Source organism: Ranitomeya imitator, chromosome 2 (genome assembly GCF_032444005.1).
Source record: "Ranitomeya imitator isolate aRanImi1 chromosome 2, aRanImi1.pri, whole genome shotgun sequence".
Classification (NCBI taxonomy): domain Eukaryota; kingdom Metazoa; phylum Chordata; class Amphibia; order Anura; family Dendrobatidae; genus Ranitomeya; species Ranitomeya imitator.
Window position 1 is genome coordinate 637,925,103 of NC_091283.1, and position 16,736 is coordinate 637,941,838.

General features: G+C 45.3%; 2 protein-coding genes and 1 long non-coding RNA gene across 7 annotated transcripts in view; 1 reads left to right on the forward strand and 2 right to left on the reverse strand.

Moving 5' to 3' along the window:
• The window catches only part of RNF20 (ring finger protein 20), a 151,433-nt gene that overhangs the window by 60,110 nt on the left and 74,587 nt on the right, over positions 1-16,736 (forward strand). The window contains exon 1 of one of the 3 annotated variants that reach the window (XM_069752715.1): positions 15,667-15,782. The exons of 1 other annotated variant lie outside the window; for it this stretch is intronic. Coding sequence is in view for 1 of the 2 variants with exons in the window: in XM_069752714.1 (XP_069608815.1) it covers positions 15,962-15,970 (9 nt within the window). In the remaining variant the exon portion in view is untranslated. Of the gene's footprint in view, positions 1-15,666; positions 15,783-15,946; positions 15,971-16,736 lie in introns of those variants that run through there. One more of the 3 variants, XM_069752714.1, reaches the window with a different exon arrangement.
• On the reverse strand, positions 230-15,554 carry PGAP4 (post-GPI attachment to proteins GalNAc transferase 4). Of its 2 annotated transcripts, none has more exons than XM_069752713.1 (2): positions 15,435-15,554; positions 230-2,018 (listed from the first exon to the last, which is right to left on the reverse strand). In XM_069752713.1, exon 2 carries the CDS (start codon positions 1,931-1,933, stop codon positions 701-703), a length of 1,233 nt encoding a protein of 410 aa, XP_069608814.1. In that variant the 5' UTR covers positions 1,934-2,018; positions 15,435-15,554; the 3' UTR covers positions 230-700. The 2 variants fall into 2 exon arrangements, with proteins under 2 accessions (XP_069608814.1, XP_069608813.1); XM_069752712.1 differs by lacking the exon at positions 15,435-15,554 and adding an exon at positions 2,150-2,278 and having other exon boundaries at positions 233-2,018.
• Positions 6,366-13,947, reverse strand: LOC138665330 (uncharacterized). 2 transcript variants are annotated; one of them, XR_011318449.1, is made up of 4 exons: positions 10,779-13,947; positions 7,120-7,233; positions 6,747-7,018; positions 6,366-6,585 (listed from the first exon to the last, which is right to left on the reverse strand). It is a non-coding gene; the product is annotated as an uncharacterized lncRNA (long non-coding RNA). The 2 variants fall into 2 exon arrangements; XR_011318448.1 differs by having other exon boundaries at positions 7,092-7,233.

Genomic DNA, 16,736 nt, shown 5'->3' on the forward strand with positions numbered 1-16,736 from the left:
GGGCACAAGGGGGCATTCTTTGCGTCTGGAGGAGAGAAGGTTTTTCCACCAACATAGAAGAGGATTCTTTACTGTTAGGGCAGTGAGAATCTGGAATTGCTTGCCTGAGGAGGTGGTGATGGCGAACTCAGTCGAGGGGTTCAAGAGAGGCCTGGATGTCTTCCTGGAGCAGAACAATATTGTATCATACAATTATTAGGTTCTGTAGAAGGACGTAGATCTGGGTATTTATTATGATGGAATATAGGCTGAACTGGATGGACAAATGTCTTTTTTCGGCCTTACTAACTATGTTACTATGTTACTATGTTACTTATATAAATGCAAATCACAATTTTAAGATTTATAGTTTTAATATATTTAGAAAACCATGTGTCATTTCCTCTACACTTCAAATACTTATGACATGATAGATCACATAAAATCTCAATAAAACACAGGAGGCAGCATCACAAAGAAGCTTCCTACTCACGTCAAGATTCAACAGTAGGAGACAGAAACGGGTAGGTGGATTGCTTTTCATTGACTAATGAAAATAAGTCAAGTAGCAAGTGATAGCCACAATTTTGTCATCACTAACATCGCAATGATGGAAACAAATGTTGGACTACTTGTCCTATTTTGGTAGATCATTTACACATACAGGTAGCTCAGTTCTTTTAAGAGCACATTTTTGGCATTTGAACGATTGCTTCCACAATCACAGCAGCTTAGGTTCTTCGCCCTCATACCATCCTCTAACAGAAGAGAACATTCCCACGTGTTTCACTAGGTTGGGCTCTATTGCCCATGCCCGCTCCTTTCTTTTCTTAAGTTCCTTGTAGAGAGCAATGTCCTTGGCATAACCTGGTTTACATTGTAATTCCTTCAGATAGTCCAGTGTCCTCCAGGCAGAGGCTTCAGAGAACAGCATGGCTGGAGTGCAGCACTCGGTGGCAGGCACTACGTTATAAAGAGCTGGCGACATCCTGCGCAGTTCCAAAAGATAATGCCTACCTGCAAGCTCTGCCAACAGCATGGTATAAATAGTCAAGGCCACAAACACACACCAGCTAAACCGCGACCGGTAAAAAATAATTGTGTAGAGCCAAGTCAGTACTAAACCCCCAAACACCCCAAGGCCAATCCATTCCACAATACGCATAGGTTCGGGGTTCAGGTAACCCTGTAATCTTTCTGGATGATATAGTTTTGCATAAAGACCTCCCCCTAGAGGTTCCTTAGGAAAACGCACTTGAACCAACTGGAAGAAGGCACTGAAAATATCCGCGAGTGGGACAGCATCATCCTCAGCCAGTAACACATATTCTGGAGCATAGAGCTCCAGTGACTGAGACAGGCAGTAAGCATAATCTTGCTTCTCCTGCTCAAAACGGTTGGGTGCTTCAGCAACATGTGTATTCAGGTAGCGTGCGACCACTGGCAAAAGTTGGGAGAGAAGACAGGCATCAGTGTGTATATTGGGCTGAGGGTCTACATTGCAAACTAAAAGCTTAAAGCCAGAACAATCTGTGCCACAGTCATTTAGCCGATCTAGAAATCCTATTGCAACTTGCAGAAGGTAGTGATATTCAGGCCGGCGTCGGGTCGTAATGATAGTAATGGCAAGGGGTGTGCCAGTGCCTGTATGTGAAGCCTTCATGCTCTCCATGGGTCTGTGGTTGCAAGACATAGAAAGGTTACTGGATTCTGTAGATAGAATCGAATGAAAATGTTTCAGGGCATTAGTCCCATCCTTCAAGTTTTGCTGTAAGAAATCTTGACTCAACTGTTGGAGATAGAGTTTGCGAGAAAACAAGGGCGAATATAAAAAGCTGCGGAAACAGAAAATGTAAAGAAGTAGAGTACAGATGTAGAGGAATGAGAGGTGGAAAAAAGGAGCCCTGATCACTGCAGACAAACGCATGATGTTGGTTGCAGATCCTTCCAACATTCATTAGACCGCCTCTCTTTGACGATCATGTCTCGGAATCCATCACATTCTACAGGCCATTATATTTTTCATTTTCAAAGCATCCCTGTAAAAAACAAAACAAAACAAAACAAAACAAAAACAATTAAATTTAAAAGATATCGTCTCAGTAAAAAAATAAAAAAGTTATCTTAATACACATAATTATGCATGTAATGTCGTGTAAAGTGTACATACGTGCTTCCCAAATGATGTCTTCTCCGGTACCTCGCATGGCTGCGGTCCCCTTCTGGCCAACATCACCCTCAACTTTGCCGACACACTGTATGGGGCGGTCCTTCTTTACCAGCATAAGCCTATGAGACCCAAAAGCAAGGCTCCATAGACTTACATTGAGAAAGCAAGTTTTGCACCGCACAATCCCATGTGAGCCAGCTGGTCTGTTTTCAGGTCACATGGGCCAGAAGAAGACCAAAGCTGGAAATTGGGGAAAACAGTGGTCAATAAGTATTTTAATAAATTTGCACCACCTTACATACATAATTAGAAGGGATCAAGAAAACAAATTCCAAGACTTTTTAAAAGGGGTTTTCCAGTCTAAATTAAAAAGTCTACAGTCGCTCTGTGTGACTGCAGACTTTTGAATCCTCCCAGCGCATGTGAAGATTTGATGTTCTCTGCCCTGGGAACAGTGGTACAGGTACGCGATATGCAAACTGTGAGTCCCCGCATCGCACAGTGCGTGTACTTGGAGGATTCAAAAGTCTGCAGTCACACATAGTGACTGCAGACTTTTCAGTTTAGACCGGACAAGCCCTTTAATACCTCTCGCAATATGTATAATGCAATATTTTGTTTATTTTCTCACCATAGATAATTGGGTTCTTGGCTATTGCAAAAGCATTTGTCAGACAGCCTCTAGGATTATTGAGTACAATGCACTCATGACACCACCCTTCCTGGAAGAGATTGTGACTAATTACCGGGATTCGAACCCAGAAATGAGCCCAAACCTGGTTTTCATTTCATGGTCTTCTACTCTCTATAGTAAAGACAACCTGTCAGCAGGATTTTGCTATGTAAACTACAGACGTGCCCATATTAATGCTGCAACACGGACTGACACCTTAGTTCTTCTATTATCAGAAAGAGACGTTTTCTTCCAATGAGATTTGGGTGCACAGGAGCTGGGTCTTCTCCTCGTCTGTAACTCTCTGACCCCTCCGCTTGCCGGTCTATGAATGACAGGTCACCCCTAAGATTTCATACAGAGGCGGCAGGTCATTCAAAGGCAGGACGGGAATCACAGAGAAGGAGGAGAAGACCCAGCACACAGTCCGGCCCCTGTGCATCAAAAGCACATTAGCAGAAAACTTCATATGGTGGGTACAGAAGAACCACTTGTGGTTCATGGGCTTTCACCATAAGACATCAATGTAATCAGTTTTACTGCACCATTACAAAAACATGCCAATAGGTTCTCTTTAAAAGTTATTCTAAAAAAAAAAAAAAAAAAAAAAAAAATTGTCCAACTGCATGGACTACCAGTGATCTTGGCTCTGCAGCCCTCTATTGAATAGAGTAGAGGTAACCAAGGTCAGCCTATTTTCCACTCATTGTTAATGGGGCTGCCAGAAAAAAAAATATCTATAACCCTGTATGTAACCCCTTTCTCATGTACAGCACCATGGAATTAATGGTGCTATATAAATAAATAATAATAATCATTCCTCCCCGGCTGGTGTAAAGAGGCCGGGAAACAGGCACTGAACGACTTCATTATTGATTGTTGATCAGCTCATTTAGCGGCCTGAACTCAGCGCATGTAAATACAACCGAAATGTTTCTGTGTGATGTGCAATATGTGAGCATAAAGAAGAAAAATGGGGGCACCACAATCAGTGGGACTCAAACCAGGCCTAAAACTACCAGAAATATGCAAAGAGAAGAAAGGTAGGCTTTATAGATGGGAGTCACCACCAGACAAATACAAAATCACAGCTTTATTGATCAAATATACATACAAAAGGCAAAACACACTAAAAACATTTAAAACAAGGGGATATAGAATAACCCCATACACACTGAAGCCCAAAATAAGGCAGAAAACCCGCACAGACCTAAACAGGGTAAAATACACATGCCCATAGATTAAAGTGGCCTAAATGACAGTATGATAGCAAAATATAGCCAGCCCCATATATTCACTCACATAAATAAACATCATGAGAACCTGGGGAAACAAAGAAAAATGACCAGGCCAGCACCATGTAATAAACGTGCCGTGGTGACCACTAATAAAACGGTACTGTAAGAAACCTGAAGCCGGTCATGGAGATGATGAAAGTACGGCTGGGACTGCAAATACAAAAGATGGACTGTCCACTACCCACTTACAATGAGACCGTACGCCCAGAATGGAATAGGTGCATAAAATGCATAAATGGCTACAGTCCATAGGCACCGGTCATAGGCAGGATCAGAAGGGAATGTGTACCTTGTGCAAGGAGCGTGCGGGCTGCAGACACCCAACGCGTGTCGCCACGCTCTGGTGGCTTCGTCAGGGGTAGTGCCTGCATGGCCAGCCTCTCGCTTAAATATAGAGTAATCAGCGACTTACCGAACGACAGCTGTACAGTGGCTAGGAGCGCCGCATGGAGTATGTGCAATGGCGATTGCACCCGCCGGGCCCGGAGTGTGTACAGTGCGCATACGCCGGCGTCCCAGAGCGGAAGTATGTGATCCGCTCACGGTCGCCATGGCAGCACGCACACAAAAGCAAATGCGCTTGCGCAAAGACACACAGAGGGAATAATGAGCAAAAGTGAGTCAGAACAGAGGGGGAACAGTGGGAGTGTGCGCGCATGAAGGATGATAGAGACCCATAACTGGGGAACAAGGTACACCCTACAATGAGCGGGCACTATGCAAACTTATACCAAGAGTGGCTAAAAAAATACTGTAAGCCCAACTACAAAGGAAAAAATAAGCACTTAAATAGCGCCCCTGCTAGAGCAACCATATATTAGAGGGAAAAAATAAAATAACAACAATAGTAAGAACTGTGAAAGAAAGAAAAGAAAAAATATATATAATAACCTATCAAAAATAACCAATGAACTCAATACAAATGTAAAAATAAAAAAAGGAAAGAAAGAAAGAGTACCACTTAACGTACTAAATGTACAAAGGACAGACATGGATAGAGGCTCTGAAAAAAACAGAAATAAATTAATGATAAACAAAAGATAAGTAATAACCATAAATGTAATAATTGTGATAATTGTGATAATTTAATATAGATGAGCACAAATATAGGGAAACCAGCTGGGTCCAGATGTAACAGGCTCTCATTGAGACCTTATGTGGGCAGAAAAGCCCCATGGTACTCTATGCACATAACCTGTATACTACCATGGAAAAAGTAGCCCCGCTCAAATACACATAGATGAAAACAAAAAGAGCCATACTGACACCCCACTCGAATGAGTTAGTAGGTTGAAGGACAAGAGAAACAGGCAATGGTTCACTGGCCAACTGTATCACACACCTATTAATTACATTACTTATTGTTTATAAAAGCCAGTGAACAATAAATCTTTGTTAATGCCTGTAGGAATAACACAATTCAAATCGAAGATCCACTTAGATTCCCGCTTTAGAAGTTCAAGGGTGACATTTCCGCCCCTAATGTTCATATGAACTGATTCAAGTCCCAAAATCTTTGTGACAGCCCATTGTGAATTACGGTATGTTCAACCAAGAAATGCGCAGCCACTGATGTGAGGGTTTTTTCTTTTGACTTGTCCCTTTTTGCCGTTGAAATATTGGAAAAATGTTGCTGTATGCATCTCCTGAGCTCCTGTGTGGTTTGGCCCACATACACTTTAGGGCATGGACACACCAACGCATAGACCAAATTCCGGGATCTACAGTTGAAATAAGCCTTGATGGGAGTCTGTGGAAACAAAGAAGGCACCATGATTTTTTCATCACCACTGGTGAAAGGGCAAATACTGCAGTTTCCACACGGGAAAGTTCCCATAAGTCTAACCCCTCTACGGAGTTTAGTGACCGGTCGTTGGAAGTGACTGTGGTTTAAGCTATCCCTGAGGCTTCTCGCTCTCCTAGCTACCAGATTGGGTTGAGGGGCAATATGGGGGAGAAGCTTTGACTCGCTCTGTAGGATACCCCAATATTTAGAGAGAATACCCCGTAAGTCCCGCCACTGGTTATTAAAGATTGTTACAATTCCTAACGGTTTCTCAGTAGTCCTAGTTCTACCTTGTAAAAGGTCCTCCCTATTACTATTATTGGCCACGGAAAAAGCCCGGGAGATGACCTGTTTGGGGTAGCCCCTCTCTTGAAAACGTGCAGTGAGCTCACGGGATTGTATGGTAAAATCCCCATGTTCACTGCAATTCCTCCTAACTCTATAAAATTGACCCTTTGGAATACCCGTTTTGAGATGCAAAGGGTGGAAACTCGCAAAATGCAGCAAGCTGTTAGTGGCCGTGGGTTTCCGATATAGAGTCGTCAGAATTTTTGATCCTTCATCTGCAATCTCAGGTCCAAAAACTCAATATCCGTCTGGGAATATTGGGATGTAAGACGAATGTTCCAGGGGTTATCGTTCAATATGCCCACAAAATCCTTACACTGTTCCAGGGTGCCTGTCCAGATAAACACAACATCATCAATATATCGGAACCACCTAATGACATGTTCAGAAAAGTAATCCAGACAGAACACCCTTGTGACCTCCCACCAACCCAAAAAGAGGTTGGCGTACGAAGGGGCACAATGAGCCCCCATAGCGGTGTCCCTCACTTGCCTGTAGAAGACACGATCGAAGATAAAATAATTCTGATCCAGAACGAACAACATTAAATCCAAAATAAACGAGTCGTGTCCTCTGTCTCCCGTGGTGTTTGAGTCCAAGAAGAAAGACACATCACGTATACCCAGTTTGTGTCCAATGCACGTGTACAGAGACTCCACATCCAGAGTAACAAGCCACGCCCCTGGCGGAATCTCCAAGTCCTGGAGTTGCTGGATAAGGAATGTGGAATCTTTGACGTACGACTTGAGAGACACAACTAGAGGCTGAAGAAAAAAAAATCAATGTAAACACACGGCCGTTCAAGTAACCCACCAATCCCGGAAACTATAGGCCTACCCGGAGGGGCCTGTAAAGATTTGTGCACCTTCGGGAGCATATAGAAGGTGGGAATCCTGGGATGGTGGTTAGTTAGAAAATCTTGTTCCCGTTTGTTGATATTGCGTGTGTATGCAGCCTCCAGTAGACGACTCAATTTGCCCTGGAAGACACAAGTGGGATCAGAGGGAAGCACTTGGTAACACTCTGTATTGCCCAATTGGTGCATGGCCTCTTGTGTATAGAGGTCAACCAACCAAATGACCAAGTTGCCCCCCTTGTCCACTTCGCGGACGACAAAATCCCTGTTGGAACCTAGTTTAGCCAAGACAACCTGATCCTTATGGCTAATGTTCCTCCCCCTGGTTGGGTCAAGTTTGAGATCATGTACCACTCTGCACACAGCGTTAAAGCTCTGTACCACCGGGAACAAGGTAAACGGGGGAGTAGCTTGTGAGGGAAGCCTACCGGTAAATTTTCTTCTGGGCTGGCACTTGTCACCTTCATCCAGAAGGTCCAGGAGATCCCTCAGGACAAGTCTGTCAGCCATGGGCAGTTCATCTAGGGCTGAAGGACGGTGATAAAGCAGTTTAACCCCTTTCTGACATCAGACGTACTATCCAGCTGAGGTGGGGTGGGCCCCTATGACCACCGACGGGATAGTACGTCATATGCGATCGGCAGCGCTCACGGGGGGAGCGCCGCCGATCGCGGCCGGGTGTCAGCTGCTTATCGCAGCTGACATCCGGCACTATGTGCCAGGAGCGGTCACGGACCGCCCCCGGCACATTAACCCCCGGCACACCGCGATCAAAGATGATCGCGATGTGCCGGCGGTACAGGGAAGCTTCCCGCAGGGAGGGGGCTCCCTGCGGGCTTCCCTGAGCCCCCCGCAGCAACGCGATGTGATCGCGTTGCTGCGAGGGTCTTACCTCCCTCCCTGCCTGCTCCAGCCCCGGATCCAAGATGGCCGCGGATCCGGGTCCTGCAGGGAGGGAGGTGGCTTCACAGAGCCTGCTCAGAGCAGGCACTGTGAAGCCTGCAGCGCTGCATGTCAGATCGGTGATCTGACAGAGTGCTGTGCAAACTGTCAGATCACCGATCTGTGATGTCCCCCCCGGGACAAAATAAAAAAAAAATGTTTTCAAAATGTGTAAAAAAAAAATAAAAAAAAAATATTCCTAAATAATGAAAAAAATATATATATTATTCCCATAAATACATTTCTTCATCTAAATAAAAAAAAACAATAAAAGTACACATATTTAGTATCGCCGCGTCCGTAACGACCCAACCTATAAAACTGGCCCATTAGTTAACCCCTTCAGTAAACACCGTAAGAAAAGAAAAAAAAAAAAACGAGGCAAAAAACAACGCTTTATTATCATACCGCCGAACTAAAAGTGGAATAACACGCGATCAAAAAGACAGACATAAATAACCATGGTACCGCTGAAAGCGTCATCTTGTCCCGCAAAAAACAAGCCGCCATACAGCATCATCAGCAAAAAAATAAAAAAGTTATAGTCCTGAGAATAAAGCGATGCAAAAATAATTTTTTCTGTAAAATAGTTTTTATCGTATAAAAGCGCCAAAACATAAAAAAATGATATAAATGAGGTGTCGCTGTAATTGTACTGACCCGAAGAATAAAACTGCTTTATCAATTTTACCAAACGCGGAACGGTATAAACGTCTCCTTCAAAAGAAATTCATGAATAGCTGGTTTTTGGTCATTCTTCCTCACAAAAATCGGAATAAAAAGCGATCAAAAAATGTCACGTGCCCGAAAATGTTACCAATAAAAACGTCAACTCGTCCCGCAAAAAACAAGACCTCACATGACTCTGTGGACCAAAATATGGAAAAATTATAGCTCTCAAAATGTGGTAACGCAAAAAATATTTTTTGCAATAAAAAGCGTCTTTCAGTGTGTGACGGCTGCCAATAAAAAAAATCCGCTAAAAAACTCGCTATAAAAGTAAATCAAACCCCCCTTCATCACCCCCTTAGTTAGGGAAAAATTAAAAAAATGTATTTATTTTCATTTTCCCATTAGGGCTAGGGTTAGGGCTAGGGTTAGGGCTAGGGTTAGGGCTAGGGTTAGGGCTAGGGTTAGGGCTAGGGTTAGGGCTAGGGTTAGGGTTGGGGCTACAGTTATGATTGGGGCTAAAGTTAGGGTTAGGGTTTAGATTACATTTACAGTTGGGAATAGGGTTGGGATTAGGGTTAGGGGTGTGTCAGGGTTAGAGGTGTGGTTAGGGTTACCGTTGGAATTAGGGTTAGGGGTGTGTTTGGATTAGGGTTTCAGTTATAATTGGGGGATTCCACTGTTTAGGCACATCAGGGGCTCTCCAAACATGACATGGCGTCCGATCTCAATTCCAGCCAATTCTGCGTTGAAAAAGTAAAATGGTGCTCCTTCCCTTCCGAGCTCTCCCGTGTGCCCAAACAGGGGTTTACCCCAACATATGGGGTATCAGCGTACTCAGGACAAATAGGACAACAACTTTTGGGGTCCAATTTTTCCTGTTACCCTTGGGAAAATACAAAACTGGGGGCTAAAAATTAATGTTTGTGGGGAAAAAAAAGATTTTTTATTTTCACGGCTCTGCGTTATAAACTGTAGTGAAACACTTGGGGGTTCAAAGTTCTCACAACACATCTAGATGAGTTCCCTGGGGGGTCTAGTTTCAAATATGGGGTCACTTGTGGGGGGTTTCTACTGTTTAGGTACATTAGGGGCTCTGCAAACGCAATGTGACGCCTGCAGACCATTCCATCTAAGTCTGCATTCCAAATGGCGCCCAAACGGTGGTTCCCCCCACATATGGGGTATCAGCACACTCAGGACAAATTGTACAACAAATTTTGGGGTCCATTTTCTCCTGTTACCCTTGGTAAAATAAAACAAATTGGAGCTGAAGTAAATTTTTTGTGAAAAAAAGTTAAATGTTCATTTTTATTTAAACATTCCAAAAATTCCTGTGAAGCACCAGAAGGGTTAATAAACTTCTTGAATATGGTTGGAGCACCATGAGGGGTGCAGTTTTTAGAATGGTGTCACACTTGGGTATTTTCTATCATACAGACCCCTCAAAATGACTTCAAATGAGATGTGGTCCCTAAAAAAAAAAATGGTTTTGTAAAAATGAGAAATTGCTGGTCAACTTTTAACCCTTATAACTCCCTAACAAAAAAAAAAATTGGTTCCAAAATTGTGCTGATGTAAAGTAGACATGTGGGAAATGTTACTTATTAAGTATTTTGTGTGACATATCTCTGTGATTTAATTGCATAAAAATTCAAAGTTGGAAAATTGCGAAATTTTCATAATTTTCGCCAAATTTCCGTTTTTTTCACAAATAAACGCAGGTAATATCAAAGAAATGTTACCACTGTCATGAAGTACAATATGTCTCGAGAAAACAATGTCAGAATCACTGGGATCCGTTGAAGCGTTCCAGAGTTATAACCTCATAAAGGGACAGTGGTCAGAATTGTAAAAATTGGCCTGGTCATTAACGTACAAACCACCCTTGGGGGTAAAGGGGTTAAAGGTGAGCTGTCTGCAGAACAGATAGACATCTTTGATGAAGATAAATTTATCAAGCCCACTGGTAGGGCAAAAAGACAGACCCTTTTCTAGCAAGGCAATGTCACGTTCTGATAAAACATATTTAGATAAATTAATGATTTGCAACTTACCAGTGGCTCGAGATGGATCTGATATTAGCGTCTCCTGTTCTGCCGCGTCTCCCGTTTGTACCGAGGCGACCATCCTTTGCGGTTCCGAGTGTGCCTCTTTTGGGATACATCTCCTCCTCCGGCCCCTCCTCCTGCGCCTTCAGTGTCGCTCAGTTCGGACGATAAAAAAAGTCACTGAAGGGTACGTCTGATATTGTGGCAACGTTATTCTCAGCCTGATCCGGTCCTTTTCCCAACCTCCTATTCCCCTTATGTGTCCATTTAAAGGCTTGACCATTTTTGAAATCCGTTTGATCCCTCTTAAACTTCTGTCTCTTTTAGTAGTAATGTCCTTTTCAAAACTATCTAAGGTAGTCTTGAGCTGCTCCTGAAACGGTTCCACTAACGAATTGCGGACAAAACCATCCAATTTACCCTTACATGTTTGAAGCTTATCCTTCAGTGACCTGAGGACCCCCTGATCATGTTCAATCAACATATCCAAAATAATGAAGGAGCATTTTGACAGACCAGACTCCCAAGTCTTTTGAAACCCCTCATCAACCTCCCAGGCAGGGAATATTTGTACCCTAAGACCCCTCGGAATAATACCAATACGCTTGTATTCTTCTAGGGTTTTTAAGTTCCACCAGGTTTTGGCATATGCTTTATGCAAATTAGTTAACTCCCTGGTCACCTGATGAAAATCATCAGTGCCAGACCCAATATCTGTCGCGCTCAGAATGTCATCATTGAACAAATTCTTCGCCTTGCTACTCCATGCAGCTTCTCTAGCCGCCAAATCCATTGTTATAATAAAAAACAAGTAATGCACTATACTAGATTACAAATAACCAATACAACACAACCGTGTGCCAACACCCAGAAAATGCGGGCAAAGGCAACCGCATATACACACAGTATACCAGAAAGAAGAAAAATGGGGGGCACCACGATCAGTGGGACTCAAACCAGGCCTAAAACTACCAGAAATATGCAAAGAGAAGAAAGGTAGGCCTTATAGATGGGAGTCACCACCAGACAAATACAAAATCACAGCTTTATTGATCAAATATACATACAAAAGGCAAAACACACTAAAAACATTTAAAACAAGGGGATATAGAATAACCCCATACACACTGAAGCCCAAAATAAGGCAGAAAACCCGCACAGACCTAAACAGGGTAAAATACACATGCCCATAGATTAAAGTGGCCTAAATGACAGTATGATAGCAAAATATAGCCAGCCCCATATATTCACTCACATAAATAAACATCATGAGAACCTGGGGAAACAAAGAAAAATGACCAGGCCAGCACCATGTAATAAACGTGCCGTGGTGACCACTAATAAAACGGTACTGTAAGAAACCTGAAGCCGGTCATGGAGATGATGAAAGTACGGCTGGGACTGCAAATACAAAAGATGGACTGTCCACTACCCACCTACAATGAGACCGTACGCCCAGAATGAAATAGGTGCATAAAATGCATAAATGGCTACAGTCCATAGGCACCGGTCATAGGCAGGATCAGAAGGGAATGTGTACCCTGTGCAAGGAGCGTGCGGGCGGCAGACACCCAACGCGTGTCGCCACGCTCTGGTGGCTTCGTCAGGGGTAGTGCCTGCATGGCCAGCCTCTCGCTTAAATATAGAGTAATCAGCGACTTACCGAACGACAGCTGTACAGTGGCTAGGAGCGCCGCATGGAGTATGTGCAATGGCGATTGCACCCGCCGGGCCCGGCGTGTGTACAGTGCGCATACGCCGGCGTCCCAGAGCGGAAGTATGTGATCCGCTCACGGTCGCCATGGCAGCACGCACGCAAAAGCAACTGCGCTTGCGCAAAGACACACAGAGGGAATAATGAGCAAAAGTGAGTCAGAACAGAGGGGAAACAGTCAGAGTGTGCGCGCATGAAGGATGATAGAGACCCATAACTGGGGAACAAGGTACACCCTACAATGAGCGGGCACTATGCAAACTTATACCAAGAGTGGCTAAAAAATACTGTAAGCCCAACTACAAAGGAAAAAATAAGCACTCCCATCTATAAGTGACTCCCATCTATAAGGCCTACCTTTCTTCTCTTTGCATATTTCCAATATGTGAGCATTTTAGGCCCCACTTTAAACTTTTGTCCAGGGCCCCACTTTAAGCCGGCCCTGCTGAAGACTCTTTGTTTCAGGGTGGGGACAGGCTGCGTCAGTGACTGCAGACTCTACCCCCGATGACGTCCTGTTTGAGTATCCCAGCATGCACTTGGGATTCTCAAACAAAATGTCATCACTACAGAAGCAGGAAAAAAAAAAGCAGGTACAGAGAGTAGTAGGGACTTTTTAAAATTAAAGTATACTAAACAAATGATTAGATTATTACAGTAGATATTTATGGTCACCTGACAAGATATTTCAGCTGTTTTCTCTGAAACGTTTCAGAGAATGGTTTAGGCAGTGATCATAAACTAACTAAGGCTAGGTTCACATTGCGTTAGGGCAGTCCGTTTAGAGCATAGCGCTACGGACTGCACTAACGCAATGTCCCAAAAGGGATCGCGTTTGCCGATCCCGCTAACGCAGATACCCGATCTGCGCTAGCGAGGAACGGACCTCGGATGCTGCAAGCAGCGTCCGCGGTCCGTTCTGAAACTAACGCGACATCGCTAGTGCGTGCCGAAAATGGCATGCGCTAGCTATGCGCTAGAGATCCGTTAGCACATTGCCGTCAATGGGTGCACTAACGGATCCGTTGCATGGCGTTAATTGCGACAATTTCACCATGTAACGGAGTCCGCTAGCGTTAACCCATTAACGCAATGTGAACCTAGCCTAAAGGTACCTTCACACTGAGCAACTTTACAACGAGAACGACAACGATCCGTGAGGTTAGAGCGTCCTGGATAGCGGTCTCGTTGTGTTTGACACGCAGCAGCAATCTGGATCCTGCTGTGACATTGCTGGTCGGAGCTAGAAGGCCAGGACTTTATTTGGTCGTCAGGTCGGCGTGATTCGTCATGTTTGACAGCAAAAGCAACGATGCCTGCAATGTTTTTTCACGGAGCTAACAACCAGCGAGAACGATAAGTACGTCACTGGATCGCTCCTGCATCGTTCTGGAGTTGCTGTGTTTGACGTCTCTACAGCGACCTAAACAGCGACACTGCAGCGATCTAGTTTAGGTCGGATCGTTGTCTATATCGCTGGAGCGTCGCTAATGTGACAGTACCTTAAAGGTACCGTCACACATAGCGACGCTGCAGCGATACCGACAACGATCCGGATCGCTGCAGCGTCGCTGTTTGGTCGCTGGAGAGCTGTCACACAGACCGCTCTCCAGCGACCAACGATCCCGAGGTCCCCGGTAACCAGGGTAAACATCGGGTAACTAAGCGCAGGGCCGCGCTTAGTAACCCGATGTTTACCCTGGTTACCATCCTAAAAAGTAAAAAAACAAACGCTACATACTTACCTTCCGCTGTCTGTCCTTGGCGCTCTGCTTCTCTGGTCTGGCTGTGAGCGCCGGGCAGCCAGAAAGCAGAGCGGTGACGTCACCGCTCTGCTTTCCGGCTGACCGACGCTCACAGCCAGAGCAGGAGGAGAGCAGAGCACAGCGCTTCAGGACAGACGGCTGTAGGTAAGTATGTAGTGTTTGTTTTTTTACTTTTAGGATGGTAACCAGGGTAAACATCGGGTTACTAAGCGCGGCCCTGCGCTTAGTTACCCGATGTTTACCCTGGTTACCAGTGAAGACATCGCTGAATCGGTGTCACACACGCCGATTCAGCGATGTCTACGGGGAGTCCAGCGACGAAATAAAGTTCTGGACTTTCTTCCCCGACCAGCGATCTCCCAGCAGGGGCCTGATCGCTGCTGCCTGTCACACTGGACGATATCGCTAGCGAGGACGCTGCAACGTCACGGATCGCTAGCGATATCGTCTAGTGTGACAGTACCTTAAGAGAAGCTTGGAAAAAGACAGATAATAGACTTACAAACTCCTCATCAGTCAGAACAAACGCACTGCTGGGGTTGTGTGTGGATGCGTGTGGTGTGTGTGGATCTTTTACACTAATGGCCTATCCTTAGGATTGGTCATCAATATCAGATGAGCTGCTCTGTCTCAGAGGCGGATCTGCACAGCTCCATCACCAGGCTAGGTAGGGTACTGCATATTTCAATCAATAGGGGGTGGATGTGTAGTACCAGGCCCTGGCCACAGATCTGACAGCTGAACATTTCCCACCACTGTTGGCACCAGCTGATGGGCGAGGGTCCCGGGTGTCGTACCCCCACTGATCAGATATTGACTACCTATCCCAAGGATAGGCCATCAAGTGTAAAAATCCCAGAAAACAGAAGCTATAAAGGGCAAATGGTGCAAAATATCTTATGGAATTCAATTGCAAAAGAATATTTTTAACCCAAAAGCAATCATTTAAGAAAAAAAGTCCCCAAAGGCGAACAACCCTGCGATTGTTTGTGGTGCCATAATCCCAATATGGCTGGCAAAATCGCAGGCGTAAACTAAACAGGTGAACACCTTCCAGCCAAACGAAGCAGGTCTGGAATGCAATGAATGTCACAGTCCTTGCAGGGTGTGCCCACATCAATGAGCCAGACCGATGCCAGGCTGCTGCCTTGTAATTACTGACCACTATCGTGTAGCTCATACCTTAATTGTGCCCACAGAAACCGGGGCTGGTGCAGGGACGCCAACCTCACTGTTTATACCGCTGACTCCATGCCAACATGCTCTGGAGTAAAAACACACCTTTTCTGCCACAACCAACATGGCCGCCTGCTATTGCAGTTCACGCACAACTTCCGTGTAAACGTCATCACATGCGACGTACTTTACCAACATGGCGACTTGACGCTTCCGGAGTGATTACGTCACGAGTAACGGCCACCTCTACCAATATGGCCCCCGTAATCCCACCCTGTCAGTCGTTCTGTGCTTTCTCCGCGCGTCACTTCCTGTTCCGGGCTGCTTCTGTGTTGGGCTTATCTGTGTCTAAAGGTAAATGTTATGGAATGGCTTACAATAGGAGAGGAGAGAAGTGACCCGAGCTGTCTCCGGTGTACGCCCGGCACGGTGCAGGCGGCAGGGGCGCTGCTGGGGATAGGGCTGCTCTGGAGGGGCTCTCAGTGGCAGGCAGGGTAGCTGTCAGCTAGGCTGCTTCCTGTGTATGGCTCCTGATGTGTAGGGTAGGTATAATATATAGGGAAGGGGCACTCAAAGGGTTATTCCCACAGTAGTAAGTGATCCCCTTCCAATAAGGGGGCTGAATGCAGCAGATCCCACAGTAGTAAGTGATCCCCTATCTATAAGGGGGGCTGAATGGAGCAGATCCCACAGTAGTAAGCGATCCCCTACCTATAAGGGGGGCTGAATGGAGCAGATCCCACAGTAGTAAGTGATCCCCTACCTATAAGGGGGGCTGAATGGAGCAGATCCCACAGTAGTAAGTGATCCCCTACCTATAAGGGGGGCTGAATGGAGCAGATCCCACAGTAGTAAGTGATCCCCTACCTATAAGGGGGGCTGAATGGAGCAGATCCCACAGTAGTAAGTGATCCCCTACCTATAAGGGGGGCTGAATGGAGCAGATCCCACAGTAGTAAGTGATCCCCTACCTATAAGGGGGGCTGAATGGAGCAGATCCCACAGTAGTAAGTGATCCCCTACCTATAAGGGGGGCTTAATGGAGCAGATCCCACAGTAGTAAGTGATCCCCTACCTATAAGGGGGGCTGAATGGAGCAGATCCCACAGTAGTAAGTGATCCCCTATCTATAAGGGGGCTGAATGGAGCAGATCCCACAGTAGTAAGTGATCCCCTACCTATAAGGGGGGCTGAATGGAGCAGATCCCACAGTAGTAAGTGATCCCCTACCTATAAGGGGGGCTTAATGGAGCAGATCCCACAGTAGTAAGTGATCCCCTACCTATAAGGGGGGCTGAATGGAGCAGA

Excerpts from the sequence above, each read along its gene's own strand:
- PGAP4 (XM_069752713.1), bottom strand. The coding sequence starts at position 1,933 with ATGTTGGAAGGATCTGCAACCAACATCATGCGTTTGTCTGCAGTGATC.